Source organism: Danio rerio, chromosome 14 (genome assembly GCF_049306965.1).
Source record: "Danio rerio strain Tuebingen ecotype United States chromosome 14, GRCz12tu, whole genome shotgun sequence".
NCBI classification, from domain to species: Eukaryota; Metazoa; Chordata; class Actinopteri; order Cypriniformes; family Danionidae; genus Danio; species Danio rerio.
The window spans coordinates 9,322,925-9,349,729 of NC_133189.1; the positions used below are offsets into that span (position 1 = coordinate 9,322,925).

General features: G+C 38.6%; 1 protein-coding gene across 1 annotated transcript; it reads right to left on the reverse strand.

Annotated features, from left to right (window-relative positions):
• Positions 1-1,364: 1,364 nt before the first annotated feature.
• On the reverse strand, positions 1,365-26,446 carry tgfb5 (transforming growth factor, beta 5). The gene is made up of 7 exons (XM_021481114.3): positions 26,041-26,446; positions 23,368-23,531; positions 23,040-23,172; positions 22,818-22,928; positions 19,473-19,650; positions 12,553-12,703; positions 1,365-4,449 (listed from the first exon to the last, which is right to left on the reverse strand). The coding sequence occupies exons 1-7, from the start codon at positions 26,387-26,389 to the stop codon at positions 4,291-4,293; spliced, it is 1,245 nt and encodes a 414-aa protein (XP_021336789.1). The 5' UTR covers positions 26,390-26,446; the 3' UTR covers positions 1,365-4,290.
• Positions 26,447-26,805: the final 359 nt, after the last annotated feature.

Sequence of the window (26,805 nt, forward strand, 5' to 3'; positions counted from 1 at the left end):
ATTGAAACAAAAGAAATACATAAAAATAGTTTACTTGGTAATTAATTTGCATTTCAGTTTAATTTTCAATTTTTATTCCAAATATCGTGATACATATCGAATCGTGAACATTATATCGTGATACACATTGTATCGTGAGCTGAGTGTATCGTTACACCCCTACAAAATATGGAAAACTGTTCATTTACAGATGTTTTTTACAGTGATCTGCTTTTATTTACTGTAGATTAATCTCTCTTTAAAATTGTATCCAAAGCTACATTGCATTGACTGTAGAACGCTGCTAAAGATGTTGACCTAAAGTGTCAGAAAGCCTGCAACCAATGACGGATTGTTTCTTTTAGTAATTGAGAGATGTCTAGACTCCTATGCAACTCTCTCACGACACATGTGCACATTCACACCCCATGAAAAACCATGTGTCCCGAAGCTGCTCTCACACCCAGACTGCTCTTCCCCAACCACACGGCCCTCAGACGGCTGATCGTCCTCTTTCATCCCCCGAGGCTTTCAATTCACACTCCGCCATCTGCAGAGCACGCTGAGTCAACGTTGCGCAAGTGACAAAGTATTTTCGTCTATTCAATTTAAGGACTGTTATGTAACAAAGCACCACTGCTTCTCCCTCGGTCCCTTTGCATCCCCCCTCCCTTTCCCTATCAAGTTGTTTTCAGCGAGCAAGAGACAGTGGAATTTGCTCATTTTAGCACTGGCAGTTAAACACAGAAACCCTATCATTGCCTGCAGATCACTCTCGGCCGCCACAGATAAACATTTAAGCAAAAGGTTTTGACTCAAAAACAAACTTTTAACGCCATGCCAGCGGCTATAAGCTTTTAAAGGAGCCGTTGAGGCTTCATAGGCAGAATGAAAACAAACAGGCGATATGTAGGCCAAGTCAACATTCCTCCCGACTTCCCACAGATCAGACGAAATTACATCGCTCAGCATTATAGGGTGTGGAGGGCACTGCCAGATTATACAAATCAAAGCGATCGCATGGAGCATTTGAAACGCGTCCTACAGCCGATTTGGACTCTGGATTTCGCCCACTGTTCTCTCCCTCGCCACAAACCCTGAACCCCAAGCGTTTAAATTTGGCGTTCCGCGAGTGGTCGGTGTCTGGAAATTGTTCACATCCTGTTTACGTCGAAGATTTTCTAACCTCGAACCGCATCTGGCTGGTGAGTCCACTAGTCAAATCTGCTTTTTCAGCGAGTGCAGACCACACAGTTATCGTTTGAAGAAAAAAAAAAGAGAAAACCTTGAGAGTAGGCCACTGGTTTGGGTCGTATGCATAATGAATAAATATAAATCTACTTCTATAAAGAGATTCTATAAAAATAACTAAAAGGACACAAAGGTGTTATTATATAATTAAAATTTATTGCATTTAGCAAATAAACACATCATCAAAACCTATTTACATTAGCAAAGTCAAAAAATATAAACCGATCTACAGAAACAATCATAGAACATCTACAAAAGGAAGAAAGATTCACTGCTGGCGTGTATTTCGTTGGTCACTTTTGCAATACAGTGGTCCATCACTATAACGCGGTTCACCTTTTGCGGTTTCGCAGATTTTTTTGTGTGTGTGTGTTTTGTGTCCTGATTGTGTCCCATTGTCAATTGGTCTCAAGTACAGTACAGAATGCATTTAGCTAGCCAAATTAACATAAATCTTCGATCGCTAGCAGTCTCAGTTTCAACAAGGATGCAAAAAGGGTTGTAACTGTCCGCAGCAAGACCATCGTAAAGGTGGCGTCGCATACATGATGCGCCATGACATGCCATGCAAACATGCGTGGCGCATCTAGTGTGCAAGGATGGAGTCTGCTTTCGTTTTGTGCATCAGTAACTGCAGGAAATAGAACATTACGCTAGATGCTAACATTATCCGTAGGGATGTCCCGATCAGGTTTTTTGCCCTCGAGTCCAAGTCATTTGATTTTGAGTATCTACCGATACCAAATCCGATCCAATACTTCTTTAATACATAAAAAGAAGAGCGAAGAAAAAGATCAAGGATGGAGTCAATCCATTGTGCGGTAAGACTTAGTAGAGACATGGAAGCTACGGACGAAATTCTTATGTCTGTGGTGAACAAAACATGGACATCTTATAACAAGGCAAGTAGTTTGTCAGAATTGGTGTCGCTGAAATAGTGGCGAGACGACATTTCGAGGTTCTATGTTTGTTTTTAAGGTGTCTTATCAGGTTTGTTGTGTTAATTGTAGACTTTTCCTTTCCACCTCATGCAATGCTAAGTTTGCATACCTTATGATGTTAGCAATATCAATGTTGTCTTCATCATACCTTTATACTATCTCTAGACCGCAGACATAGTCACGCTTTCCGCTTCAAGCTGCTTTCCTGTTCTACTTTGCTGGCATTTAACCAATAGCATCTCTGCAACATGTGATGTCATGCTGCATGTGTTGCTGTTTCTGTGTGGAGTCAAGAAAGAGGTCTAACTCTGTACCGCAGAACTATAGATGTGTTAAAAAATAATGAGAATATATTTATATGATCAGGAGGTTACATCCAATTCTAATCGAGTCTGAAACTGCTTGATTGGGCCCGATTTCTAATCACAATTGGATATGGACATCCCTAATTTTCCACACAAAATTTAAAAAGCTTTATGAACGTTTTGCTAACAGTGATGAATGTTTACACCTGACAACAGATTTTAATCTTTGGTTTCATTCTATAACACTGGACATATTTTTCTATGAAAGTTTGAACTTTGTGAGTTTTAAACAAGAGAGAAAATTGTGAAAATGTTAATGCAGGTCTGAGAAAAGTCTATAAAGTGTGTATTAAGGGGTTTTACAGCCTTAAAACATCTAAAATAATTGTAAAAAATGAAGCTGACTACTTTGCAGATTTCACCTATTGTGGGTAATTATTAGAATGTAACTCCTGCGAATAACGAGAGACCACTGTACTGGAAAACTAGTTAAAATAAAAGCTTTATTTATAAGATATGGTTGATGCGAGATAATATTAAAGCTGGTTGTGTCCTCTGCTTTGATGATGCTTGACAAACGTTTCTCATGTGTACATTTCTGAAGGAATAGTTTTGCTAAAAATATGCTATGAGTTGGCAGGACAGAAGAATTTCATTTTCGTGTGCATTCAATTGACGTCAATAGGCTGTGGAGCACTTTGGCTTGCGTCATTCTTCCAAATGATCTTCTCTTACGTTTAACAGGAGAAAGAAACGTGTGCACCAATTTGGAATGACATCACAATGAGTACGGTCGTCACCATACTGGAATTTGGTAGCAATCGATACTGAAATTTTAAAAACGTGCATTTGCGGCTAACATCTGAGCGCTGTTGAGTGCGTTCTTAAACAGCGCTGATTTGCCGTTGTGTTCACATGCTCAACAGAAATGACTGTGATTGGCTGTGAAAGTCATCAGTTTACCAAACTCACCACTGTTTACTGAGTGTAAACACAGATACAGGGACATTGAAGCATTTTAAAGTCATGTTAATCAGCTGGTTTGTCTATAAGCTGACAAACGAGTGATTCGTTGATGAATCGTGACTTTGAAACGCTCCAGTGTCCTTGTATCTGTGGTTACCTCAGTAAACAGCGGTGAGTTCAGTGAACTGATGACCTTCACAGCCAATAATTTCTGTTGAACACATGAACACAATGGCAAATCAGCGCTGTTCAAGAACAAGCTCAACAGCGCTCAAATGTTAGCAGGAAATGGCCGTATTTAAAATTTCAGTATTGATTGGTACCAAATTCCAGTATAGCAACAACCCTAATGGTGAGTCCATGTTTAGCTGAATTCTCTTCAATATGATGACTTTATGGCTGCGTCCGAAACCGCCTACTACTCAGTAGGTACTGTATTTGAATTTAAACGTACTACTCTGCCGTTAGAAAAGTACGTTCTATACAGTATGAATGTGAAAGTATGAATGGAATTCGGATGTACTACATCCGCCATTTTGTCATGGTCACGCGACCTACCTGCGTAATTTGCGTCGCTTCACTCCCATTCATGAATTCGCTCGCGGGGCATCATGGGATAGCGCAGCGTGCATGAGATGCGCACTCCAGAATTTCGCCGGAAGTAGTAAGTCATCCGGGTACTTCTCGCATACTGATTTTCGAATTCTATGTATTCGGACATACTACTCGGCTCGCATACTGATTTTGGCGTACTATATAGTATGGAAGTATGCGGTTTCGGACGCAGCATATGTCTTTGTTCTTCTCTAATCCACCTGTTTCCTGTCCTCCGTCTGAGATCTTCTGCATTAGCGGCACTTACAGGAACGGACCACCATGTTGGAGAGCTGTTCCACCCGAGGGGTCCGGCCTAGGAAATAAACAATGGTGAGAGGCTCCAGGTCCTGAGGAACACAACACGGAGACGCTGATGCTTCTGGATTCATTTTATTATACAGAGGGAGAATCTAAAAGGAAATCAGAGATAGAGAAAGGCTGTATTAGAAATAAAACATGGAACGTAACAAATGCAGTGAAATAACTTGAACTCAACCAATTTGATTAGAAATGACATTTTACTGTAGTCAAGCAACATATACAGTTGAAGTCAGAATTAGGCCCAATCCCAATTCTACCCCTTAGCCCTTCCCCTTACCCCTACCCCTCGTTTTGCGTGGAAACGACCCCCGTGTAGGGGTAGGGGTTTTTAGCTTGAAGGCGTAGGGCAGGCATGCCCAAGCTCAGTCCTGGAGGGGCGGTGTCCAGCAACGTTTAGTTCCAACCCCAATCAGACACACCTGGGAGAGCTAATCAAGCTCTTACTGGGCTTTCTAGAAACATCCTTGCAGGTGTTTGAGGCGAGTTGGAGCTAAAATCTGCAGGACACCAGCCCTCCAGGAGCGGGTTTGAACACCCCTGGCGTAGAGCTAAGGGGAAGGGGTGAATAGCCCTTTAAACTAAGATTTTTTAGCACCACACTCGAAGAAATTTAAGAAAATTTCCCAGAATACACCAGCCACAACAGCAGGATCACAGCAATCGGAAGTAAGGAGATCCACAAATTAGTATTTCTTGTCATTATTACAAATATTTTCAATAAACAAGCACATGTTTTAATATATTCATAACAGCGCTCGTGTTATAGTGTCATGCCTTTAAAAAACGCTAAAATAAAACCGCTAAATTTTGCGATCTATAATCCATAATGATAACTCCTGTACAGCAGTCTCACAACATTCTGACACTCAAATACCGTCAGTAGTGTCTAGTGACTGTGAATGAGCTTTTTACAGTGTCTGTTATTGTTGTTTTTGGTGAGTTTACATAGATAAATATGGCAACTGTGTAAATACACAGTATAGTTACGATCGTATTGCTACATTAAATCATGATGATAACATGATATATGCCTTCAGTGATTTCCTGAAGATAAATACCAAAAAATAGCACAACTGATCTGATCTCATATGAATCAAGAGATCACGATGACATATGAAGATGTCTGCAGGTGCTGTCCCAATTCTTAGGGGTAAATTTTAAAGCCCTTCCCTTCATCCTTGATTTTAAGGGCCAAGGGGAAGGGGTACAAAAATAGAATTGGGATTGGGCCTTATTAGCCCTCCTGAACTAATAGCCCCTCTGTATATTTTTTCGCTATTTTTGTTTAATGGAAAGAAGATTTTTTTTCGACACATTTCTAAACATAATAGTTTTAATATCTCATTTTTTTTAACTTAGCCATGGTGACAGAACTTAATATTTTACTAAATATTTTTCAATATAGTAGTAGTATTCAGCTTAAAGTGACATTTAAAGGCTTAATTAGGTTAAGTAGGCAAGTTAAGGTAATTATTGTATAATGATGGTTTAATCTGTAGACAATCGAAAAAAAATATTGCTTAATGGTGCTAATAATTTTGACCTCAAAATGGTTTTAAAAATTAAAAACTGCTTTTATTCCAGCTGATATAAAACAAATAAGACTTTCTTCAGAAGATAAAAATAGGAAATACTGTGAAAAATTCCTTGCTCAGTTAAACATCCTCTGGGAAATGTTTGAGAAAGAAAAATAATCACAGTGTATGATAATTTTGACTTTATTGTGACTTTTATTGTGAATTTAATATTTATTATTGTGGCTGCTATAGCCTACACTTGAATGACTTACTTAAAATGAGCTGAAACAACATAGTTGTAGAGATTTTTGGGGGGAACTTAATTGTTTTATGTTCATTTAACTTAATCCACAAATTACGGATTTGTGTTGGGACCACATGAATGAATTGGGTGGAACCCAACATTTTTAGCAGTGTATATAAAAAGTAAAACCAAGTTCAAGTGTGTGACCTCAATCAGAAAGACTGATTTGTCAGGAACACGCTTAACATCTTTTTCAGAGTCTGTAGATCAGGGGTCTCAAATTTCCAGGCCGCGGGCCATTTGTGGCCCTCCCTTATCCTCCCTCCGGCCCACAACTGACGTCAAAATATGATGAGATTCGGCCCATATATTTATACAAATATATATGTTTAAATCACTATCATTGTTGCATGTAGGCACTTGTGGTTTTGACCCCCACCTACTGGGCATTAATCTACTGTGGGCCTACTATATGTCCGGGTTACTTTCGGTTTCTCTCAGCGTTCGGTCGAGAGTAACGCACATGCAGATTATTTCTGCGGCTGATTTAAATGTTGAAATATATGTCCGCAAGTGCTCTATTTTTGCTAAAGCTATATTTTTGATAATATTCCAGGGTCATTTGATTCTGATTTTAGTCGTACAAACACTTCTTCATGGCTTACACATTATACTGGTGGTGTAAATATGATCATTTTGCTAATGTTTGATTCAAATGGTCTCATTAATAGATTTTCCTCATATGCATGTTAAGAATCGTGTAAACATGTGCATTAGTAAAGTTTTACTGCTGGCTGAATTGAACATGTTAAAGTAAATGTGAATGTATACATATACTTTTCCCCTCTTTTTTGTAGTTTTACAAAAAAAAAAGAAAGATATTGAGAAGAACAATTACCAGTAAAGTCACTAAAGTTACCCAAACTGCTTTCTGCTATCAGTTCAACGTTTGGTTAAGCAACAATTGATTGGGACATAATAATTAGCATTATTATTATGCCTATTATCAAATTGTAGTATTTTTATAGCAATTACTACCCCTTCAATATGCACAACAAGAAACAAAAAGAAGGAGCTTTGACTGCACATTTAGTACTGTACTCTGGAGAAGAATGTCTGAGTGCATCAATTACTGTACATCAGGCTTCCACTTTTTTGTTGCGCTTGAATGTTAAAGCGGCCCTCCTATAAATTGTCAGTCACTGATATGGCTCCCTGCCAATTTGAGTTTAAGACCCCTGCTGTAGATTAAAGGGAATAACGTTTCTTAAAGACCTCAATGTATCATCAGGAACCATGGGGATTCATTTTGTGTATTTTGTTAACTAATTCCTAACTAGCTAATTAATTCCTAACTAACTAACTTCTAGCTAATCTGTTAGTTCATAGATGCCTGTGCTCAACTCAACCTAATTTATTTCTAGAGCACTTTCAACCAACCACAACAGGTACCAAAGTGTTCATAAAAACACATAATACATGCAAAGATACAAGCAACCAGAGTGCATAAACTCACAACACATGATTAAAAGCTAAAGAAAATAAGTGTGTTTTCAGTGACCTCTGAAATGACTCCAAAGTAGGAGATGTTCGTAAAGGTTCACGAAACCCTCAAGTACTTTTTTGAGATGTTAACAGATTTGTGTGTTGAGCATCAGTTAAGACAATGTTAGCATCTGTCAGCTTTAATTGTGGGGAAAGCTGAATAATTTGGAGCTTTTGTCAGCTAATATCAGCTTCTAGGTTTAAAATGATTTTTGGGGCGGGACTAAAATCAGTGATGAAGCGCAATATTCATAGCAGAGTTTTCTTATCCTATGAGGAGAGCCGGCTTCTTAATTATTCATGACTGCACGTGCTTTCCGAAGGCAAGGCAGACCTGCCAGTGCCAAGCTGTGAGATCCTACCTTGATGACTGGGTGAGACCGCGTCCACAGACCCACGGCACACAGTATTTAGCCGTTGATGAAGGCTTGAATGTGTTTGCTTTGATGATCTACGGGCTTTGTAGCATGTTTTTCCCTGCGATGCTGTCAGGGCCAATACAGCAAGCTGTTTGTGTGCAGCAAGCATTTTTGTCTGGAGAGCAGTACGAGAATTTGAGAATGGTGGACTTTGTCCTTATTCCAGTTCATTCAAATTTAGACACATCGCCGTGCTGCTGTTTGCCTTAATTCTCCAGATTACCAGCAGGGCTAATGGTTCAAATAGACAGGGCAAGAAACCTGCTGCACTAAGTCTGCATTCAAACCCCGGGATTGAGGGAAAAGTCCTCATTTAGTGTTTATAAACACGATTATCTTTACAATTGTATAAATTGTGGTTATCTGTATATGAAATTACGAATAACAAATGTTGCAGGACATTAAATTACTGTTTATTACTTTGCATTTTAACTTTGTAAACTATAAAATCATGCGTCTTCTCACGGGTTGTGTCTTATTTTGTGAGCCGACTGACAACAGTTGTTCGCTCCCCTCCTTCTCCCCTGTTCTGCTGGCCACACCCACTCCTGCCACTGATCGTGGCAATAGTATCTGGATGCAGCCTTTATGATGCAAGCTGAGACTGCATCACTCAGCGATGCAATGTCAGACACAATGCACTCAAATGGAGCTGGTGACGTCACTGCGACGGGTAGGGTTAAGGGTGGGGTTAGGTGAGCCCATTAAAAAGCATTGGATGCAGCCCAGATTGCACTGCACTAGGTCTGCAGCCAGACCCATCTCGATCGTGGAGCTACACACACATTATGATGCATCTTTTGAAAAAATTCTGAGGTAGACTTGAACCGAAGCTCTATCACCTCTACATTTCAAGCGTGATCGCAGAACTGTCAAATAGAGTTGATCCTTGGAGCGAAAAGATCTCATGGGTTGGTGTGTATTGAATAGCTCAGAAATATTCTCAAGGGTCAGGCCATGGAGTGATTTAAAAACATACAACAGTATTTGTACTGAATTATAAACTGGATCAGTAACCAATGTAGGGAAACCAGTACAGGTGTGATGTTCTCTCCCTGTGCTTGTGATCTACAGGTTTTTTTTCATTTATTTACCTTTTCAAATTGTATTATGTAACCAAATTCACAAAACATTTGATTTTCTAAATAACATTGAATACTTTTAGCTTATAGTTTTCACTTAAAACCTGTTCACAAAGCTGCTGAGACAACCCTTTACTAAAAAGTAAAGAAGCTAGTTTTAAAATAAGATTAAAGAGCTGGATTGACTTTGTTGCTTTGGTTGATGTCATAATAACTATGCAGACAGTGATTGGCTGATGGGGAGGGGAGGCGTCGCTGTCAGAGATTCATTCATGGAAACTTTTCAGAGCACAACATTGCTGTCATATTTAAATATAGGTTCCAAAATAAATAAGATACAGCCACATCCAAATACAGATTTGAAAATGCAGAGTAAGTGCAGAATTGCAGCTTTTTAGTGTTACTAGTTAATGTATTCTTATATTTTTAAATGCTTTAATATATTTGCTTTTTGAAAAATATATAAAATGGCCACATGTGTATATATAGAACGTGTATTTGCATGAATATATTTTATGCCATTTATTTGCATTTTGAAATCATTCAAAAAGTATATTTGAGAACACATTTCTTACCATATACAGAGGGGAAAATAAGTATTTAACATGTCAACATTTTTCTCAGAAAACATATCTCTAAAGCTGCCTTTGAATTTTTACCAGATGTTGATAACAACCAAAGAAATGATGGTGATGGCAGCTTAAAGACGCCTCTTATATAGAGAATGAAGTCACATGAATTGCTCAGATGTGAGTTTTCACAGACTTCAACAGAGTGTAAAAATCTTGGTGGTTGCTTCGGGTCTCGTCTATTCAATCTGATCTTTAATTTCCATTGGATTTAATTCAGGTGATTGGCTGGGCCATTCCACTGCTTGATTTTCTTTCTCTGAAAGCATTTGAGAGATTCCTTGGCTGTGTTTTGGTTCATTGTCTTGCTGAAATGTCTACTCTGTTTTCATCTTCACCCTCCTGATAATGTAGATGTTGGATTAAAGCAGTGAATATTAATTCACAATGAGGAAGGGCAGAGGGTTTCTGAAGAACTGAGAGAGATTTTAGCTGCTGTCTGGACTTTCACTGCCAACTCCCTTTCTTCATGTGTTCGATACTTTTCCCTGCGTCATTTCATTTTTTTTACACATAAATTCATTTGTAAACTAATTCGATTTGTTTTCTTTGCATATATAGATTTCAACATCTGGTGAAAATTTCAAGTCAACAGCACCTTTAGAAATATGCTATCTGAGGAAAAATGGTAACACGTTGTATAGGTTGTTTTCAGTCATGTGGGTCTGGTGATGCGCGGAATTTAGATGAAGGGCAGAAAGTGAAAAAATGAATGGGAGACAGAGGAAAGACTGCATTTTTTCACCATTTATACCATATTTTAAAGGAGAAATAAATAGAAAATAACCACATATGTTGAGCATGATCCTTATATCATTAATAGGACTAAAGGAACTAAAATATAATTGCCTCACAAAGGTGGTAGATACTATACTATAAAATACTATAGTATCTAGAGACTTTGGAAGCTTACTATAGATAATTACATGAATTAAACTGTGCTAGTAATTATATTGTTTCTGTGGTACAACTGTAGTAATAAATTCAACAGGCTTCAGATTTCTACGCTATATTATACACCATCACGATGCACCACAGTTTACACTAACGTTACAGGATTTATTACAGTTTATCAGTTTATGCTGCAGCATTCTGTAGCATTTATTAACAAAAACTTGAACACATTATTCACTTTACTGTGTGGTTCAAAAACATGTTTATTATAAATTGCTATAGTTTCCCCATGCAGATATCTTCCAGACATCATGAAATAACAGATGAAAAAGCGTGGATGCATAGTCGACAATATTATTACCATTATTTCTTTTTTGTAAGGGAGAAAAGTGATTCACAATAACTACCATCTAGTTTTGTCGCAAGGGTTGCATTTTTTGTTCAGTTGATGAACTTACCATTAACAAAAATTCACAGCTGCTGCGCATCTCTGTTCACGTTATGGTTGTTTATCGTGCTTTGTTTATTGTTTATTGGATTATTGCAAAACAAGACAGATTTCGGTCCCACTTTATATTAAGTGGCCTTAACTAATATGTACTTACACAGGATTAATAGTTTGTTACAATGTACTTATTGTGTAAATACATGTTTTTACTGTGTACTTATGCTTGATTAAATACATGTATGTAATTACATCTGTAATTAACTTTTGTAATTACATTTGTAAATACACTGTTGACCATCCCTTACACCTTAACCTACCCATGCCACCAAACCTGTCCATTACCCAACCTCTATCCCAACTCAAAAGCACCACAAGTCTTCCCAAATACATTATAAACACAGTAAGTACATTGTATTTATTTTTTGATGTAAGTACATAGTAGTTAAGGACACTTATATACTTTTCATTTCATTGCAGCAATTACGTACATGGCAGGGTATGTTATTTATATTCTCCTGGATTGTGTGTGTGGTGTTTGTATATGATTTTTATATAACACATTAACATATAATACACATAGGTAGGCCTGTATATAATCTTTATTGGTGCTGTTAAACGAATTATCACGATCAAAAACAGTTTGTATGGATGTATTAAAAAAGTGGTTTATTACATGCTATTTCTATTTTGTATTGTAATGTGTATTTATATAGCGCATTTATTGTGTATGGCCATACACCCAAAGCTCTTCACAATCATAAGGGGAGTCTCTTTACACCACCACCAATTTGTAGCATCCACTTAGATGATGCGACGGCAGCCACAGTAATTAAGTAGTAGTAATTGGTGTAGTACTTGTAATTATTATTATTGTTGGTGTTGTCAGTTATTATTACTGTTGTTTCTTTCATTTTATTGACAATAAACGCAAAGGAAAAGCATCCCGGTGTGTATGAGCCTTAAGGATGCACAAATGAACACAATCTCCATAGACAACCATCTTGTGAGCCCTTTCTTTGGGCATTTTCAGTTTTTTACATAGATGACTGTAGTCGCACAGTCTCATTTGAATTTAAAGCAACATTTGCCAAAATGAAATGATTTGGACCAAACACTAAGAGGGGCTGTTTCAAAGAGTTATAAAAAAAACATTTGTGTGAAAATTTGAGCTGAAACATACACACTCTTAGTGACTTATTTTACATCTTGTTAAAAGGGGCATAACAGGTCCCCTTTAAAGCAATCTAATCTATGAAGTCAATAAACTAGTCCTGCAAACTCAATCTATCCTCATGAAAACATCCAGATCGCTATTATGAGAGGCTTTCTTGACTTCTGTTTTCTTATTTATGTTATTATATTTGTGCAAAAAGGTACTTAATAGTTAAGCATGGTCAGCCTGATGAATATTTACCATGTTGTAGTGGTTGTCTGCACTCCACAGGTAAGGACAGTTCCCTGCGCAGAAATTTGCTTTATAGCCTTTGGGTTCGTGGATCCACTTCCAGTTCAAGTCCCGGCGGAAATCAATATAGAGAGACCTCAGACAGCAGCCCTGATCATTCCTAAAGGAGGCACAATAAGTGTTGCAGATTATGATAGTGTGGTAAAAGAGATGTTTACCTTAAAGAGCCTCTAGGATGGGTTAAAAATTACTTTTCATGCAGTGTGCAACACAGCTCTAAGTGAGTGAAAACAACTAGCTGAGGGGTGAATCTGAAAGTTCACCTTGTTTAAAAATATAGATTTTTTAAATAAAAGATTTGAGTCGTTTAAATGATTCATCGTTCGTCCAGATCTTTTGCCTGTTCGTATCAACGTCGTCACGAAACAATACCAAATATGTTCTGTGCTGGATCTGGTAAAACGTGAACGCGCCTTTCCCTTCAGACACTAGCAGAGTGCGAGGAATCATGGGATTGATCATGGGATAATGGGATTATCTCTTGCAAGCCATCTCTCCTGCAGTCATACCAACACTGACTCACATAATTAACACATCTCTTGACTCTGGTGTATTCCCCACTTCATTTAAGCAGGCTAGAGTAACCCTACTGCTAAAGAAACCCAACCTGGACCATACACTACTTGAAAACTACAGACCAGTATCCCTGCTTCCATTCATGGCCAAGATTCTGGAGAAAGTAGTGTTCAATCAAGTCCTGGACTTTCTTAATCAAAACAATCTCATGGACAACAAGCAATCCGGCTTTAAGAAAGGCCACTCAACTGAGACTGCCCTGCTCTCGGTCGTGGAGGATCTAAGACTGGCTAAAGCAGACTCTAAATCATCAGTCCTCATCTTGCTGGACTTGTCAGCTGCTTTTGACACTGTCTACCACCAGATCCTGCTATCTACGCTCGGGTCACTGGGCGTTGCGGGCATTGTTATACAATGGTTCAGATCCTACCTCTCTGACAGGTCATTCAGGGTGTCTTGGAGGGGAGAGGTGTCCAACCTACAGCATCTAAACACTGGGGTACCTCAAGGCTCTGTTCTTGGGCCACTTCTCTTCTCCATCTACACGTCATCTCTAGGACCAGTCATCCAGAGACATGGATTCTCCTACCACTGCTATGCTGATGATACCCAGCTATACCTCTCTTTTCATCCTGATGATCCCTCGGTTCCAGCTCGCATCTCAGCCTGCCTGTTGGACATTTCACACTGGATGAAAGATCATCATCTTCAGCTTAACCTCGCAAAAATGGTAATGCTTGTAGTTTCTGCCAACCCGACTCTACACCATAACTTTTCAATCCAGATGGAGGGGGCAACCATTATTGCATCCAAAACGGTGAAAAGCCTTGGAGTAACGATTGATGACCAACTAAACTTCTCTGACCACATTTCTAGAACTGCTCGATCGTGCAGATTTGCACTCTACAACATCAGAAAGATCCTTCTTATCTGAACATGCAGCTCAACTCCTTGTTCAAGCTATTGTTCTCTCCAAACTGGATTACTGCAACTCTCTACTAGCTGGGCTTCCAGCTAACTCTATCAAGCCTCTTCAGCTGCTCCAGAACGCAGCAGCACGAGTGGTCTTCAATGAACCTAAATGAGCACATGTCACTCCGCTGCTAGTCCGTTTGCACTGGCTGCCAGTTGCTGCTCGCATCAAATTCAAAGCTCTGATGTTTGCCTACAAAGCGACTTCTGGCCTTGCTCCTTCTTATCTGCTCTCACTTCTGCAGATCTATGTGCCCTCCAGAAACTTGCGTTCTGTGAATGAACGTCGCCTCGTGGTTCCATCCCAAAGAGGGAAGAAATCACTTTCGCGAACGCTCACGCTCAATCTGCCCAGGTGGTGGAATGAACTCCCTAACTGCATCAGAACAGCAGAGTCACTCGCTATTTTCAAGAAACGACTAAAAACTCAACTATTTAGTCTCCATTTCACTTCCTAATCTGCAATTGCCTCTCTGGATATTACACTAACTTACGCCAAAAAAAAAAAAGTACTAATACTTTCCTTCTTAGACTTTACAGACCTGAAACTTGCCTATAGCACTTATTCATTGTTGCTCTTATAGTTGTGTAAGTTGCTTCCTTGTCCTCATTTGTAAGTCGCTTCGGATAAAAGCGTCTGCTAAATGACTAAATGTAAATGTAAATGTAAAAATGATCATGATGCAAAGATTACTATTACTGAGATATGGCCAGACATGCAGCTGTGGGGAGTAAAGGGTTAAAGTTCATTTTCACAACAACACCACAGTATAGCTAATTGTGTGCTGTGTTTGTTCCTGTCATTTTTCTGATGATTGATACAATAACCTATTCTGTAGCACTTGATTTGCCGACCATTCGTTTTTAAAGGAAGCATCAGCAAAGACTACTAATGTATAGGACTTTGTTAGTAACTGTAGTACGGACCAGTTTCTTCTTCCTCCAGATCCTGTAAGTGTTTCTCCTTCCTATACAATGTTAAATGTGATTAAAATGGTTGCCTCATTATCTGTAGTTTGCAAAATATGTATTTAATTGTAACTCATAATCGCTCTGCACGACTTGTAATCACGTGATGTTATCTGTTATAGATCAGTGCTTGTATTGTATCTCTTAGGCCCCGGTTTACACTGCCAGTTAAATGTGACCCAGTTCTGATTTTTTGCTTATATGTGACACAGATCAGATTTGTTCTATGGCTTTGTAAACACGAAAAAAAAATGCATGCATTCGGATATTCCGAGATAGGTTTCAGGCCTCTTTCATATGTGGAAATAAATCAGATACAGATCGGATATGTGACAATGAGACTTATGTAAACAGGCTGATCGGATTTATTGAGGCGTTCCGTTTTATATGTTATTAAACTTGCGACAATGTGGTGCTTCTCCGCGATTTAATGACATAGAAGGAAGAGCATGTGTGGAGACGCCAACGTGTTAAACAACAACATCAACAGAGGAAGCATGGAGGATGAAAGAAGGCAATTGCCACAATTTGCTCCCACCAGACCTGAGATCTCTCTCGTACCCACAAATTCCTCTGAATGGTGGAGGACATCATGTATAAACCATAGGCGCAAGCTGCGATGACGGAAGGATAGATTGAGTTAGCAGGACTAGTTCACATTTATTGACTTCACCTGTACCACATGTCTTTGGACTGTGGGGGAAACCGGAGCACCCGGAGAAAACCTACGCGAAGGCAGGGAGAACATGCAAACTCCACACAGAAACGCCAACTGAGCCAAGGTTTGAACCAGCAACCCAGCGACCTTCTTGCTGTAAGGCGACAGCACTACCTACTGCGCCACTGCCTCACCTCGGGCTACGTATTGAACAACTTTATTCTCTCTGACACCAGTGTGCACACAGGCAAAGGCTGCATATTCAAGTACACGCACACATCAGGGCTATACCATTACATAAACTGTGTGGGGGTAAATCTGGACTGAACTATTCACTGCTTATACTACACTTCGCATATTTCACAGAGCTAAAAACAAGACAATTTCTTCCATCGTGGCTGGTGTGGCACAGATGCTAGAAACTGCCTTTATGAATGTGCGACATCATAAATTGTATGGCAAGTGTAAACACATGAATTGGATGTGGGTCACAATTAAAACAACGTGTAAACAGACAAGCAAAAAAATCAGATATAGGCAACAAATCGGAATTTGGCATTAAGTCCTGACAGTGTAAACAGGGCCTTAGGTTAAATCTGTATAGTTTATTTCACAAATCTCATCTAAAACCACGTTGAAAACGCAACGCAAGCTTCTTTAACCAATTTAAATGCGTTTGCCTTTGCTACCATCAGCTGTTTCTCACGGTATTGTCAATATTCAAAATATGCCACTGTGTGGATCAATACTGATTTTGTGTCGTTGTCATTACTTGGGGTTAGGGTTAAGAGCAGAGTAATATGCTGGTGTTTAACTGCATTGTTTTATTGCATTCCTGCATTGGGCTCACACATATAGTCTGTGCTCTGAGTACTAGACGTTTCTCTCCGTCTCGCGCTTTTTGCAGTTGACCAATCACAACAGACTGGACCATCAGACCAATCAGCGCAGATTAGCATCACGCAAAGGATGTGTTTGGGAACAAATGAATTGCTGAACAAATCATATGGTAGTTAATGGAATAATTAAGTAAAAATAAATGCATATTATAAGATCTGCACTGTGACTGCAGAGGGTCTGTTTAACTGTTAACGACTTTTAACAACTGTTGTCAGTCGGCTCACAAAATGAGACACAAACCGTGAGGAGACCACTTATTTTTTTAGTTTACAAAGTTAAAATGCAAAGAATTAAACAGTGATTTAATGCCCTGCTACATTTGTTATTCGTAATTTCATATACAGATATACAATATACAGACCAAAATTTATATCATTATAAAGATAATCATGTTCAGATAAACACTATAAATGAGGACTTCTCCCTCAATCTCCGGGTCTGAATGCAGACTCAGTGCAGCAGGTCTCTTGCCCTGTCTATTTTAACCATTAGCCCTTCTGGTAATCTAGAGGATTTAGGCAAACACAGCAGCACGGCGATGTGTCTAAATCTGAGCGATTTCCTGATAAAAGACAACGTCCACCATTCTCCAATACTCGCACTGCTCTCCTGACAAAAATGCTTGCTGCTAACAAACAGCTTTGCTCATCAGCCCTGACAGCATCTTGGGGAAAAACATGCTGCAAACCCTGTGGATCATGGAAACAAACACATAGACCCTTCATGAACGGCTAAATTCTGTGTAGCGTGGGTCCGTGGAAGAGGTTTCACTCATTCATCAAGGTAGGATCTCACAGCTTGGCACTGGCAGGTCTGCCTTGCCTTCGGAAAGTATGTGCAGTCATGAATAATTAAGAAACCGGCTCTTCTCATAGGATAAGAAAACTCCGCTATGAAGAATAATGAGAAACTGACGCGTCATCTTTGCACTTGCAGTTTTGCAATATGTCGCCAATTTTGATCCCGCCCCAAAAATCATTTTAAACCCGGAAGCTGAAATTAGCTGACAAAAGCTCAATATTACCCAGTTTTCCCCACAATTAAAGCTAACAGGCGCTAACATTTTCTTAACTGATGCTCAACACACATAAATTTGTTAACATCTCAAAAATAGTACTCAAGGGTTTCGTGAACCTTTAGGAAAATAAGCACAACCATGTTACACCATGTGCCGGGGCATACAACGTTTTATTCTTAAAATGGCTTAAAGTGGATTAGGACACGCCCTTAATGCTTTTGCCCAATGCGCTTTAAACTTTGCGTCTAAATCACAGGTGTCAAACTCAGTTCCAAAAGGGCCACAGCTCTGCACAGTTTAGTTCCAACCCTAATTAAACACACCTGATCAAACTAATTGAGTCCTTCAGGCTTGTTTGAAACCTACAGGTAAGTGTGTTGGAGTAAGGTTGGAACTAAACTGTGCAGGGCCTCGGCCCTCCAGGAATTGAGTTTGACACCCCTGGTCTAGATCATTAAAATAGAGCCCTCTGTAAAACACACATGACATTTTAACATAATTTGAATAACATTCACTCACTTACTATCCTTCAGCTTAGTTCAAGATTCTTCAAGAGGTTGCCACAGTGGAATGAACCACCGATTACACTGGCATATGTTTTAAGCAGGAGATTCCCTTCCAGCAATTTGAATAACAATAACAACAAAACCCTTTGCAAAAGCACCATATAAGTAAACCACATGACAAGTCTTGAAAATCACATTACTACTTTAAACTTAAACTGAAATCATTACTCATAAAAACAAAATCTCGCCTTGGCACCTTCAAACAGTCTTTTTAATAAGCAACATTTTCAGAAACATATTCACTTTTACTGTACTACATAAAGTGGGCAGGATAGTTCCTAAAAAAGAAAAGAAAGTTTGGTTTAAAAATCAAGTGAGAAAAAAATTACTCTCCTCTCAACATCTGCTGTCTAGCTGCGTCCAAGTATTATGTCTACTTGACTGACTTCTGCAGCAAACTCTGATTTGACTTAAGTGACCAATTTTTATGTTGCTTAGCAGAAAGCAAGCACTCTACACAACAAAATGCTATAAAGAGCATTTAGATCCAGGACAGACGGGATGCAGACTGCATTATCAGACGCGACACACCCTGGGCAAGTCTCAGCATGTGTTCATTCGGTGTGTGTGATGCAACAAGACCTTAACCTCTGTTTTGAATACACAAACATCAGGATCAATCTCATGCAGCTTTATGTGTCTCTGGCCCCTGAGTTAAAATGAGTTTGACACCCCTGTTATAGACTTTTTAAGGCTGTAAAGCCGAAAGTAATGAAACAAAGACTTTTTCATTCCGTAATGTCGCCTTACAGCTGCATAACTTCTACATTTCCTTTAGCATGTCCAACAGTCCAACTTTTTGAGAAAGTTTTGAGAAAACTTGCAAAAAAACGAGAAAACAGCACTGCTAGCTAAACTGCTAGCGATTGAAGATTTATGTAAATTTGCCAAGCTGAACGCATTCTGCACTGTACAGGAGACACGGAGATTGATTGACAATGGTCTACAGCCAATCAGGACGCAGAACACAAGGCACTAATCAGGACACAGAACACAATGCACTAATCAGGACGCAGAACACAAGGCACTAATCAGGACGCAGAACACAATGCGGCGTAAAAAAACCATGTCAAATTGCCCCCCAAAAATTCTGGAAACTGCGAGGCCGCGTTATAGGGAGGGACCACTGTATTTCACATTCAGTTTATTGCAAATTACACATTTAATATATGTAATTTCAGTTTAAGAACAATGAAATGGGAATATTAAAATGATTCTCTGTCGAAATGAAGTATATCAGAGAGAGTAATGATAAATAATGTCTGTGTACCGTGTGCATATGGAGGTGTCTGCTGCAGATCTCTTCTTGCGAGTTTTCTTGATAGGGCTGTCCAGCCGGTCAGTGGGCAGCAGGGTTAAGATCAGATGGGGAGTTTTTGTGCTGAATTCAATCTGTCCTTTGGTCACACCTGGTTTCCTGGTCTGTTTTATAAGATCGTCGTCAATGCCTGGGAAGGAATCAAGCCAACATGTCAACAACAACAACTGAAGTCAACCTTTTCAGTAAATCTGACGACTAGAAAGTGCTCATATATTTTTGGTTATCATATTGAATGGTGTGTTTGTTGATTAAAACTTGTGTTCCCACTTTATATACAGTGGCCTTAACTAATATGTACTTACACAGGAATTAATAAATTGTTACAATGTACTTATTGTGTAAATACATGTATTTATTTTGTACTTATGCTTAATAAAATACCTATATGTAATTACATCTGTAATTAACTTCTGTAATTACATTTGTAAATACACTTGACCATCCCTTACACCTTAACCCACCCTAAAACCTACCCTCACCACCAAACCTGTCCATAACCCAACCCCTACCCCTACTCAAGAGCACCACAAGTGTTCTCAAATACATTATGAACACAGTAAGTACATTGTTTTTATTTTTTGATGCAAGTACATCGTAGTTAAGGACACTTAATATAAAGTGGGACCAAACTTTTTTGATTCTTTTTCTTTTCATGAAAAATATTCTTAATGATAACAACTTGGCGTCAGATTAATAACAATGGAGTCAGATAATGGATTTCAACACGCCATCCTTCAACTGCTTTCTGTTTCTGACTATTGGTTCAGAAGAGCAGCGTAAGCTTCAAGACTTACACAACTAACCTACATGCTGGAGCTCACACAAGGATCTAATGGCCGTGTCGTTGCTTCATAATTTAATTTCAAGCCAGAAGAACGAATTTGCTCGAATCACTTTCAATTTCACTTTTTAGTGAAATATATACGTGTCCTAATGCTGTTTTTAGCAACGTGGGACATATGACTGTCAACATCCCAAAAAATGTGTTTTGGTGTTTCGTGACCCTTTAATATTGTATAAATGTCTTTGTTTGATGGTTTTCTTTTAAGATATTCTGACCATTTTGATTGCAATTTTTTGGCACCAATATAATGGCAAAATACACACCCATATATTATATTTTACTGTTGTTATAATTATTATGCATAAAAATTTGTATGCAGAAATATTTGGCATGAAAATGAAATGAAAAATGCTGATTGGTTTAAAACTTTGTTTGATATTCATATTTTATAAGTGCAACTCATGTCAAACATGCTGAAAATCTAAACCATTTAAATGGCAGGTGTGGTGGAAATTCATTTTATTCATCTTATATTCATTTCATATACTCATTTGTCCTAGTTACAAAGGTATAAAGATGTTCTCTGTACTGTTTAAGTTAGACCAAGTGTGACCACTTAAGAGCCCATATTATGGGTTTTTGAAAATTCCCTTACATGTAATGTGTAACACAGCTCTAAGTGAAGTGAAGTATCCAGCTAAGGCTTAAATCTGTAAGAGTACAGTGTTTAAAACGGTTGATTCATCTATAAAAGAGTCGACTCATAGTGCTTCAAACGAGTCGCCTTGATACCGAGTCATTAGGTGTTTCGCCATGACGTACTAACGAAACCAAGTTATTCACGTGCACGCGCAAACCCGGCAGAAACGCACAACACACACACACAAACATGCCGGTGGATTGAAGTCACACTGCAGATGGATATCATCGAATCTCTACCCAAAGATAAAACCTCAGCATTATAACCAAGCAGTTGGAAACTACTGGAAACTTCTGCTACAAAGAATACTTCATCAGCGTTTGTTAAAGGAAGGATCAGTAAAGAGTAACTTACTGATGGACGTCAGGATGGGTTTCTACCTCCGTTTCTCAAGTGTAAGTACGTGCGATTAAAGTTGTTGCCTCGTTGACTCCAGCTTGCAAATGTATTTAGTTGTGATTTGTTACTTGTAACCGCGTGTACTGTATCAGGTTAACTGGCTATATTCTCCTATCGCGTGCAAAGCCACGTTAAAAACGCGACGCGTGCTGCTTTGTTTACGGAGCTCGGTGGACGAGGGTAGTGTGTGTGTGCGTGCGCTGTCGTCTGGAGGTATGTGTGTGTGTTTGTGTGTGTCGTTGTCGCCCGGAGGTGTGTGTGGACGAGGGCAATGTGTGTGTGTGTGTGTGTGTGTGTGTGTGTTTGTGTCTGTGAAAAGAGCAGAGTGAGACAAGCTATGAGATCTCCTCGACAGTTTTTGCTCAATAAAATAGTTAATCGTCTGAATTTTCAAGTCCATCGACTGTATTTACATAGACCCACTGGCAGCTAAAATCCACGCCTACACTATCGAGCGTGTATGAACTGTGATTACTTTTATATTGCTGATTAGCTGTTTGGCATTTCACTCTCTGACTGAAGGCAGTCGACCAATCGCAACAGGCTGTCATCGGTCCAATCAGCGCAGATTAGCTTCGCGCTAAGGAGGGGTTTGGGAACAAATGAATCCCTAAACGATTCATACAGGAGTCGCTGGGATAATTGGGTAAAAATAAATGCAGATTATGAGACCATGAAAGTGTTTTTTGACCTTGCATGCATATTAGACTGTTGTTGGAGACCCTTACAACCAAAATATGACCCTATTTCATGTATAATATGGGCTCTTTAACATCTGTTTATCACCAGACAACATCTGGATAAGTACATGGTGATTTAACAAACTACATGTTCGGATGGGATGTAAAGCCGAAATGTAGATGGTCAAAAATGAAGTTTGAGCGCTGATGTAACTGTGATTCATCCTGTATGTCACTGATGACCTTGTGTGTATTACAAACTAGAGACAAACAGAACGCACTGTTTCTGCGTCTCACTCTCTGCAGAAACTACTGTTGATGTATGACTGTGCGACCTTCTTTGTAAAGAATACAACTTTAAAAGTCGCTTTGGGTAAGAATTGACCACTGAGAGAGCGTTCTTAAAGAAAATTCCCACTACACAGGTAAAATACAGCAGCTTATATTATATCATAACTCTCCTGATTGAGCCACAAATTCTATTTAAAGTCACTTAGGTAAACTGCAGAGTTACATTTACAAAAGTTGCAAATATTTAAGGGCGAAGTTTAAACTCCCATAATGCAATTCAAAGCGTAAATAACCCACTGCAATTCAGGCTACAGGCAATTTCTGTGCAAATACACATTTTTACAGTGCACTATTTACATATTAAAAACTAAACACCATGCACCACAACTTAATTTGTGACAACATTTATAAAAAAACGTTTATTCTGAAGGATAAATCACCTGCAAACCTGGCTTCCAGCTCTTCGCTCTTGTTAGGAACGATATTGTTTGTGGAAGGTACGAAAGTACAGCAGGGACAGTGAACGCTGATCTTCAGGCCAAGATTTCTCTCTGAGACAGAGGGAGAAAGGCGTTATTTGTCTTAGAAAAGGAAATACTACAAGCTCCTCCGCTTGATTGAGGAGTAAATATACGTTGAAGCCTCCGCATGAACTCACTGACCTCTGAACGCCATCCACTCCTTCACAGTCTCTGTGACGTCCACAGAAAGCCACGCTCCCTTGGCTCGAGGCTCCACCGTTCTGGAGTCGATGTACCTCTGAGACGGGGCCGTCACATCCTCAGATTTCAGGATCTGTGGGTGTAAAAAGGAAGAAAAACCACAAGCTTATTTGTCTTTCCCATTCATTCACTTGCCGCTCTATTTCTTGCACAACACATCATGACAGAGCAGTTGATGTAAATGTGAGAGCAGCAGCACAGCACAGGCTCATCCAATGGAACAACTTGAGCCTTTTGTCTGGAAAAACCACACGGGATTGTCTTTTACCTGGTATATTTCCACTCGCTGCTCTGTGGCGCGCGCCTGTGGGTTTGGCGCTCTAAAGATGCGAAATTCTGCTTTGACCAAAGTGCTGGAGTTTCGCTCCACGTTGGTGACGTCGAAGCCCACTATCCTGAAGTACGGACTCTGAGGACCCGGGCTGATCGAGTCTGTAGAACAAAAGCAGGATTCACGTCGGACTTGTTTACACTTTGTGGGCTGCGTGTGGTTTTCAGAGGGTCAACCTCAAGGAAATAAAACTCGCCATGCTGCCAAAACAGCAGATGTAATGACTGACTCCTTTCAGCTTCTCTAAGGCCTCATTGAGCTTAAAGTTGACGTATTATTAGCAAAATGATGCATATTACAGGTACACTATATAAAATAGCTGTTTGATCAAATTTAAGCTGCAGGTATATGCTCATTTCTATACACACACACACACACACACACAAATACTACTCATAACTAGGGCCAGACAGAATCTGCAGACATTTTTTGCTATTTCTGCGTAGGATTTTGTAAAAAAAAAAAAAAACATCTGCAGATTTATGATCATCACGGAATGATTTTGGGAAACATAACTAAAAACGTAATACATGAAATAAAACATATTACATTTTTAACTTTTACTTATTGTTTACAATGCAAATCTAGTTAGATGCACTTATTTGGTAAACAAAGTCGCTCATATAATATCTCTACTAAAAGACAGAAACTGTTCACAAACTGTTATGTAAATAAATCAAATGAACATTTTATTATTACTATTATTATATCAAAATAATAGTGAAATTAAATTAAAAACAAAATAAATATAAATGTACATCAATTTACACAAGTAAATTAATAGACTCAATGATAGCCTAAAAACCAGCAGAGGTCACGCGCAGATTCCGTGCCTACTCATAACTCTAGTCTTCAGTCTCACAAATAGTCTAATATTTATATATATATATATATATATATATATATATATATATATATATATATATATATATATATATATATATATATTGTAAATTACCTTTTTAGAATTTCCATCATTAAAAATTATTGTATTATTATTATATGAAATATATTGATCTATGCAGAAATACGTTTATCAAAATGCTGCATAACAGTTGTATTTTTGCCATAATACAAACAGCTTAATTCTATGTGTAAATTGGTCAATATTCTATACTTAATACATCATTTACAATACATAATTTCCTTTTTAAGGTACAAAATTTGCTTTAAAAAAAGCATCAAAGTTATTTTGACTATAAATTAATCTTGTACATTAAAAACAAAAGTAAAAATACCTTTATTATTTGTTAAATAAGAAGAAAATTTAGAAAAAAAACTTGAGAATAATTCATGGTTTATAATTGTTGTCATTGTTATTTAATAATCATGCAGTTAATATTGAAGAAATTTAGCTGTGTATATCAGTTATTGCTGAATGTAAATCTTAATAACGGTCATAAGAAACAATATTTGTCAAATAATTCATGCCACTACCAGTGTTAGGCTATGTTCATGTTTAGAGTTTAATATGAACATGTACTGAGTAAAATATAAATATCTTAACCCTTGTGCACTGTTCAAATTTACTACCCTTTTGTTATGTTCAGATTGAAAACATCTCATTCATATATATATATATATATATATACATTTTATCAAAACTACTAATTTGCTTAGAAAATAACATGATTTTAACTCTTTAATTGATAAAGTTTGGTGAAAACAAAATGACATATAATTTCAATATAAAAAGGTAATTGTGGACAATTTTTTTTTACCTTTTATCTTGAATATGTCAATGATTAGTAACAACATTGGCTTTGATGCATTGTTGGATTTCAAATTTTTCTCCCTAATTTACTGTTGGTGGCTATTTTTGCTCCTTTTACTTTCATTATAACCTCATTTGATGATGCATAAAAACACAGTCTTTGTTTTTATTTACTCCTTGTAGTTCTGAGAGCTGAGATGCAGATTTAGATTTTCTCAGAAACTTCAAGGTAAGTGCACAAAAGTCACTCTCACTCACACACACACACACACACACACACACACACACACACACACACACACACACACACACACACACACACACACACACACACACACACACTTTGATTTGCTGTTATGCTCCATAAATCCAAAAACAAAACCAACTATTAACTATTAATGGTGCCAACTGATGATTAACAGTAAAAAATACTAATTTTACCTCTTCCCAACAGGGAAAACCACCAACACTTAAAAATGCATGATTACATGGAGTCATGGTTTTTGTAATCATAAAAATGTGATTATAATGAAAGTCAATGGGTCAAAAACAATGCATTAAAGGCAATGTTGTTTTGCATGTCTAAGACGTATAGGTAAAAAGCAAAAAAAATCCAGTCCACAATTACTTTTTATATTGAAAATGTGTAATTTTGTGACATAATTTATTAATTTGGCAATTAAAGGGATATAAATCCTGAAATTTTCTAACCAATTTAGTAGTTTTGATCAGGACTAAGGTTAATTAACAGATTTTTCCAATTAAGACCTAAAATCACCCTAGAGTGGATGAAAATATCCCCAACAGTAATCATTTCAATAAATGGTTTTCATACACACACACGCATTACTTTGAATGATGCAAGCATTAAAGTGGGCATCAGCATCATCACTCACTGGTATCAGTGCGCAGCGGCATCATGTTGACCCTCTGCACCTCTTTGGCGTAATAATCCTCCTCGCTGCTCTCCCGCTCGCACGCGGCCTCCGCATGGCGCGCGCGCTCCTTCAGCAGCTCCTTCGTGCTGTTATAAAGCAGCATCACCTCCGCCGGGACAGGCTGCGGTGTCGGGCTCGCCTCGGGATCCGGTGGACTCCGAATGCGCAGCTTGCTCAAAATCTGCCCGCGCACAGCCTCGATCCTTTTGGACTTGTGGTCGTCTAAGTTGTAGGAATGGCACGTGGAGAATCCTTCCGCAGACGCAAAGAGTTTGAGAACGAGCAAAGTCAGATTGATGAACCACATGGTCGGTTGACAGCTGAGAGGCTCGGGTGCGCAGCTATGTAACGCCGGGTTGTCTTCGGGGAGCGCGCGCACTGAGCAATGGAACAAACCCCAAAGTGCGTGGCTGCGCTGCTCGCGTCCGCGTGCACCAGGTGAATGAGCAGCTCTGCTGTCAGATACGCGCTTTTACCTTCTCACACACTTGTTTTCCTACACTCATACAGACTACTTATGGTCAGAATAATAAAAAGATGGTTGCGCAAAGCACCTCACTGTGTTAATGACAAGCTATTTTAAGTTAATCGGTTTTTCTTTCTTTCCTGAAGGTAATATTCAAAGCGCAATCTTTTAAGGTAGGACTTACGTAACTTCAATTATTTTGACGTGGCTTTCAGTAAACCACGACACGATTTTCAACATGCAGCTTTTATAAGTGT

Excerpts from the sequence above, each read along its gene's own strand:
- tgfb5 (XM_021481114.3), bottom strand. The coding sequence starts at position 26,389 with ATGTGGTTCATCAATCTGACTTTGCTCGTTCTCAAACTCTTTGCGTCT. Across the intron at positions 23,532-26,040 it reads GCCGCTGCGCACTGATACCA|ACTCGATCAGCCCGGGTCCT; the intron begins GTGAGTGATGAT and ends TTTGTTCTACAG. Across the intron at positions 23,173-23,367 it reads AGCGAGTGGAAATATACCAG|ATCCTGAAATCTGAGGATGT; the intron begins GTAAAAGACAAT and ends TTACACCCACAG.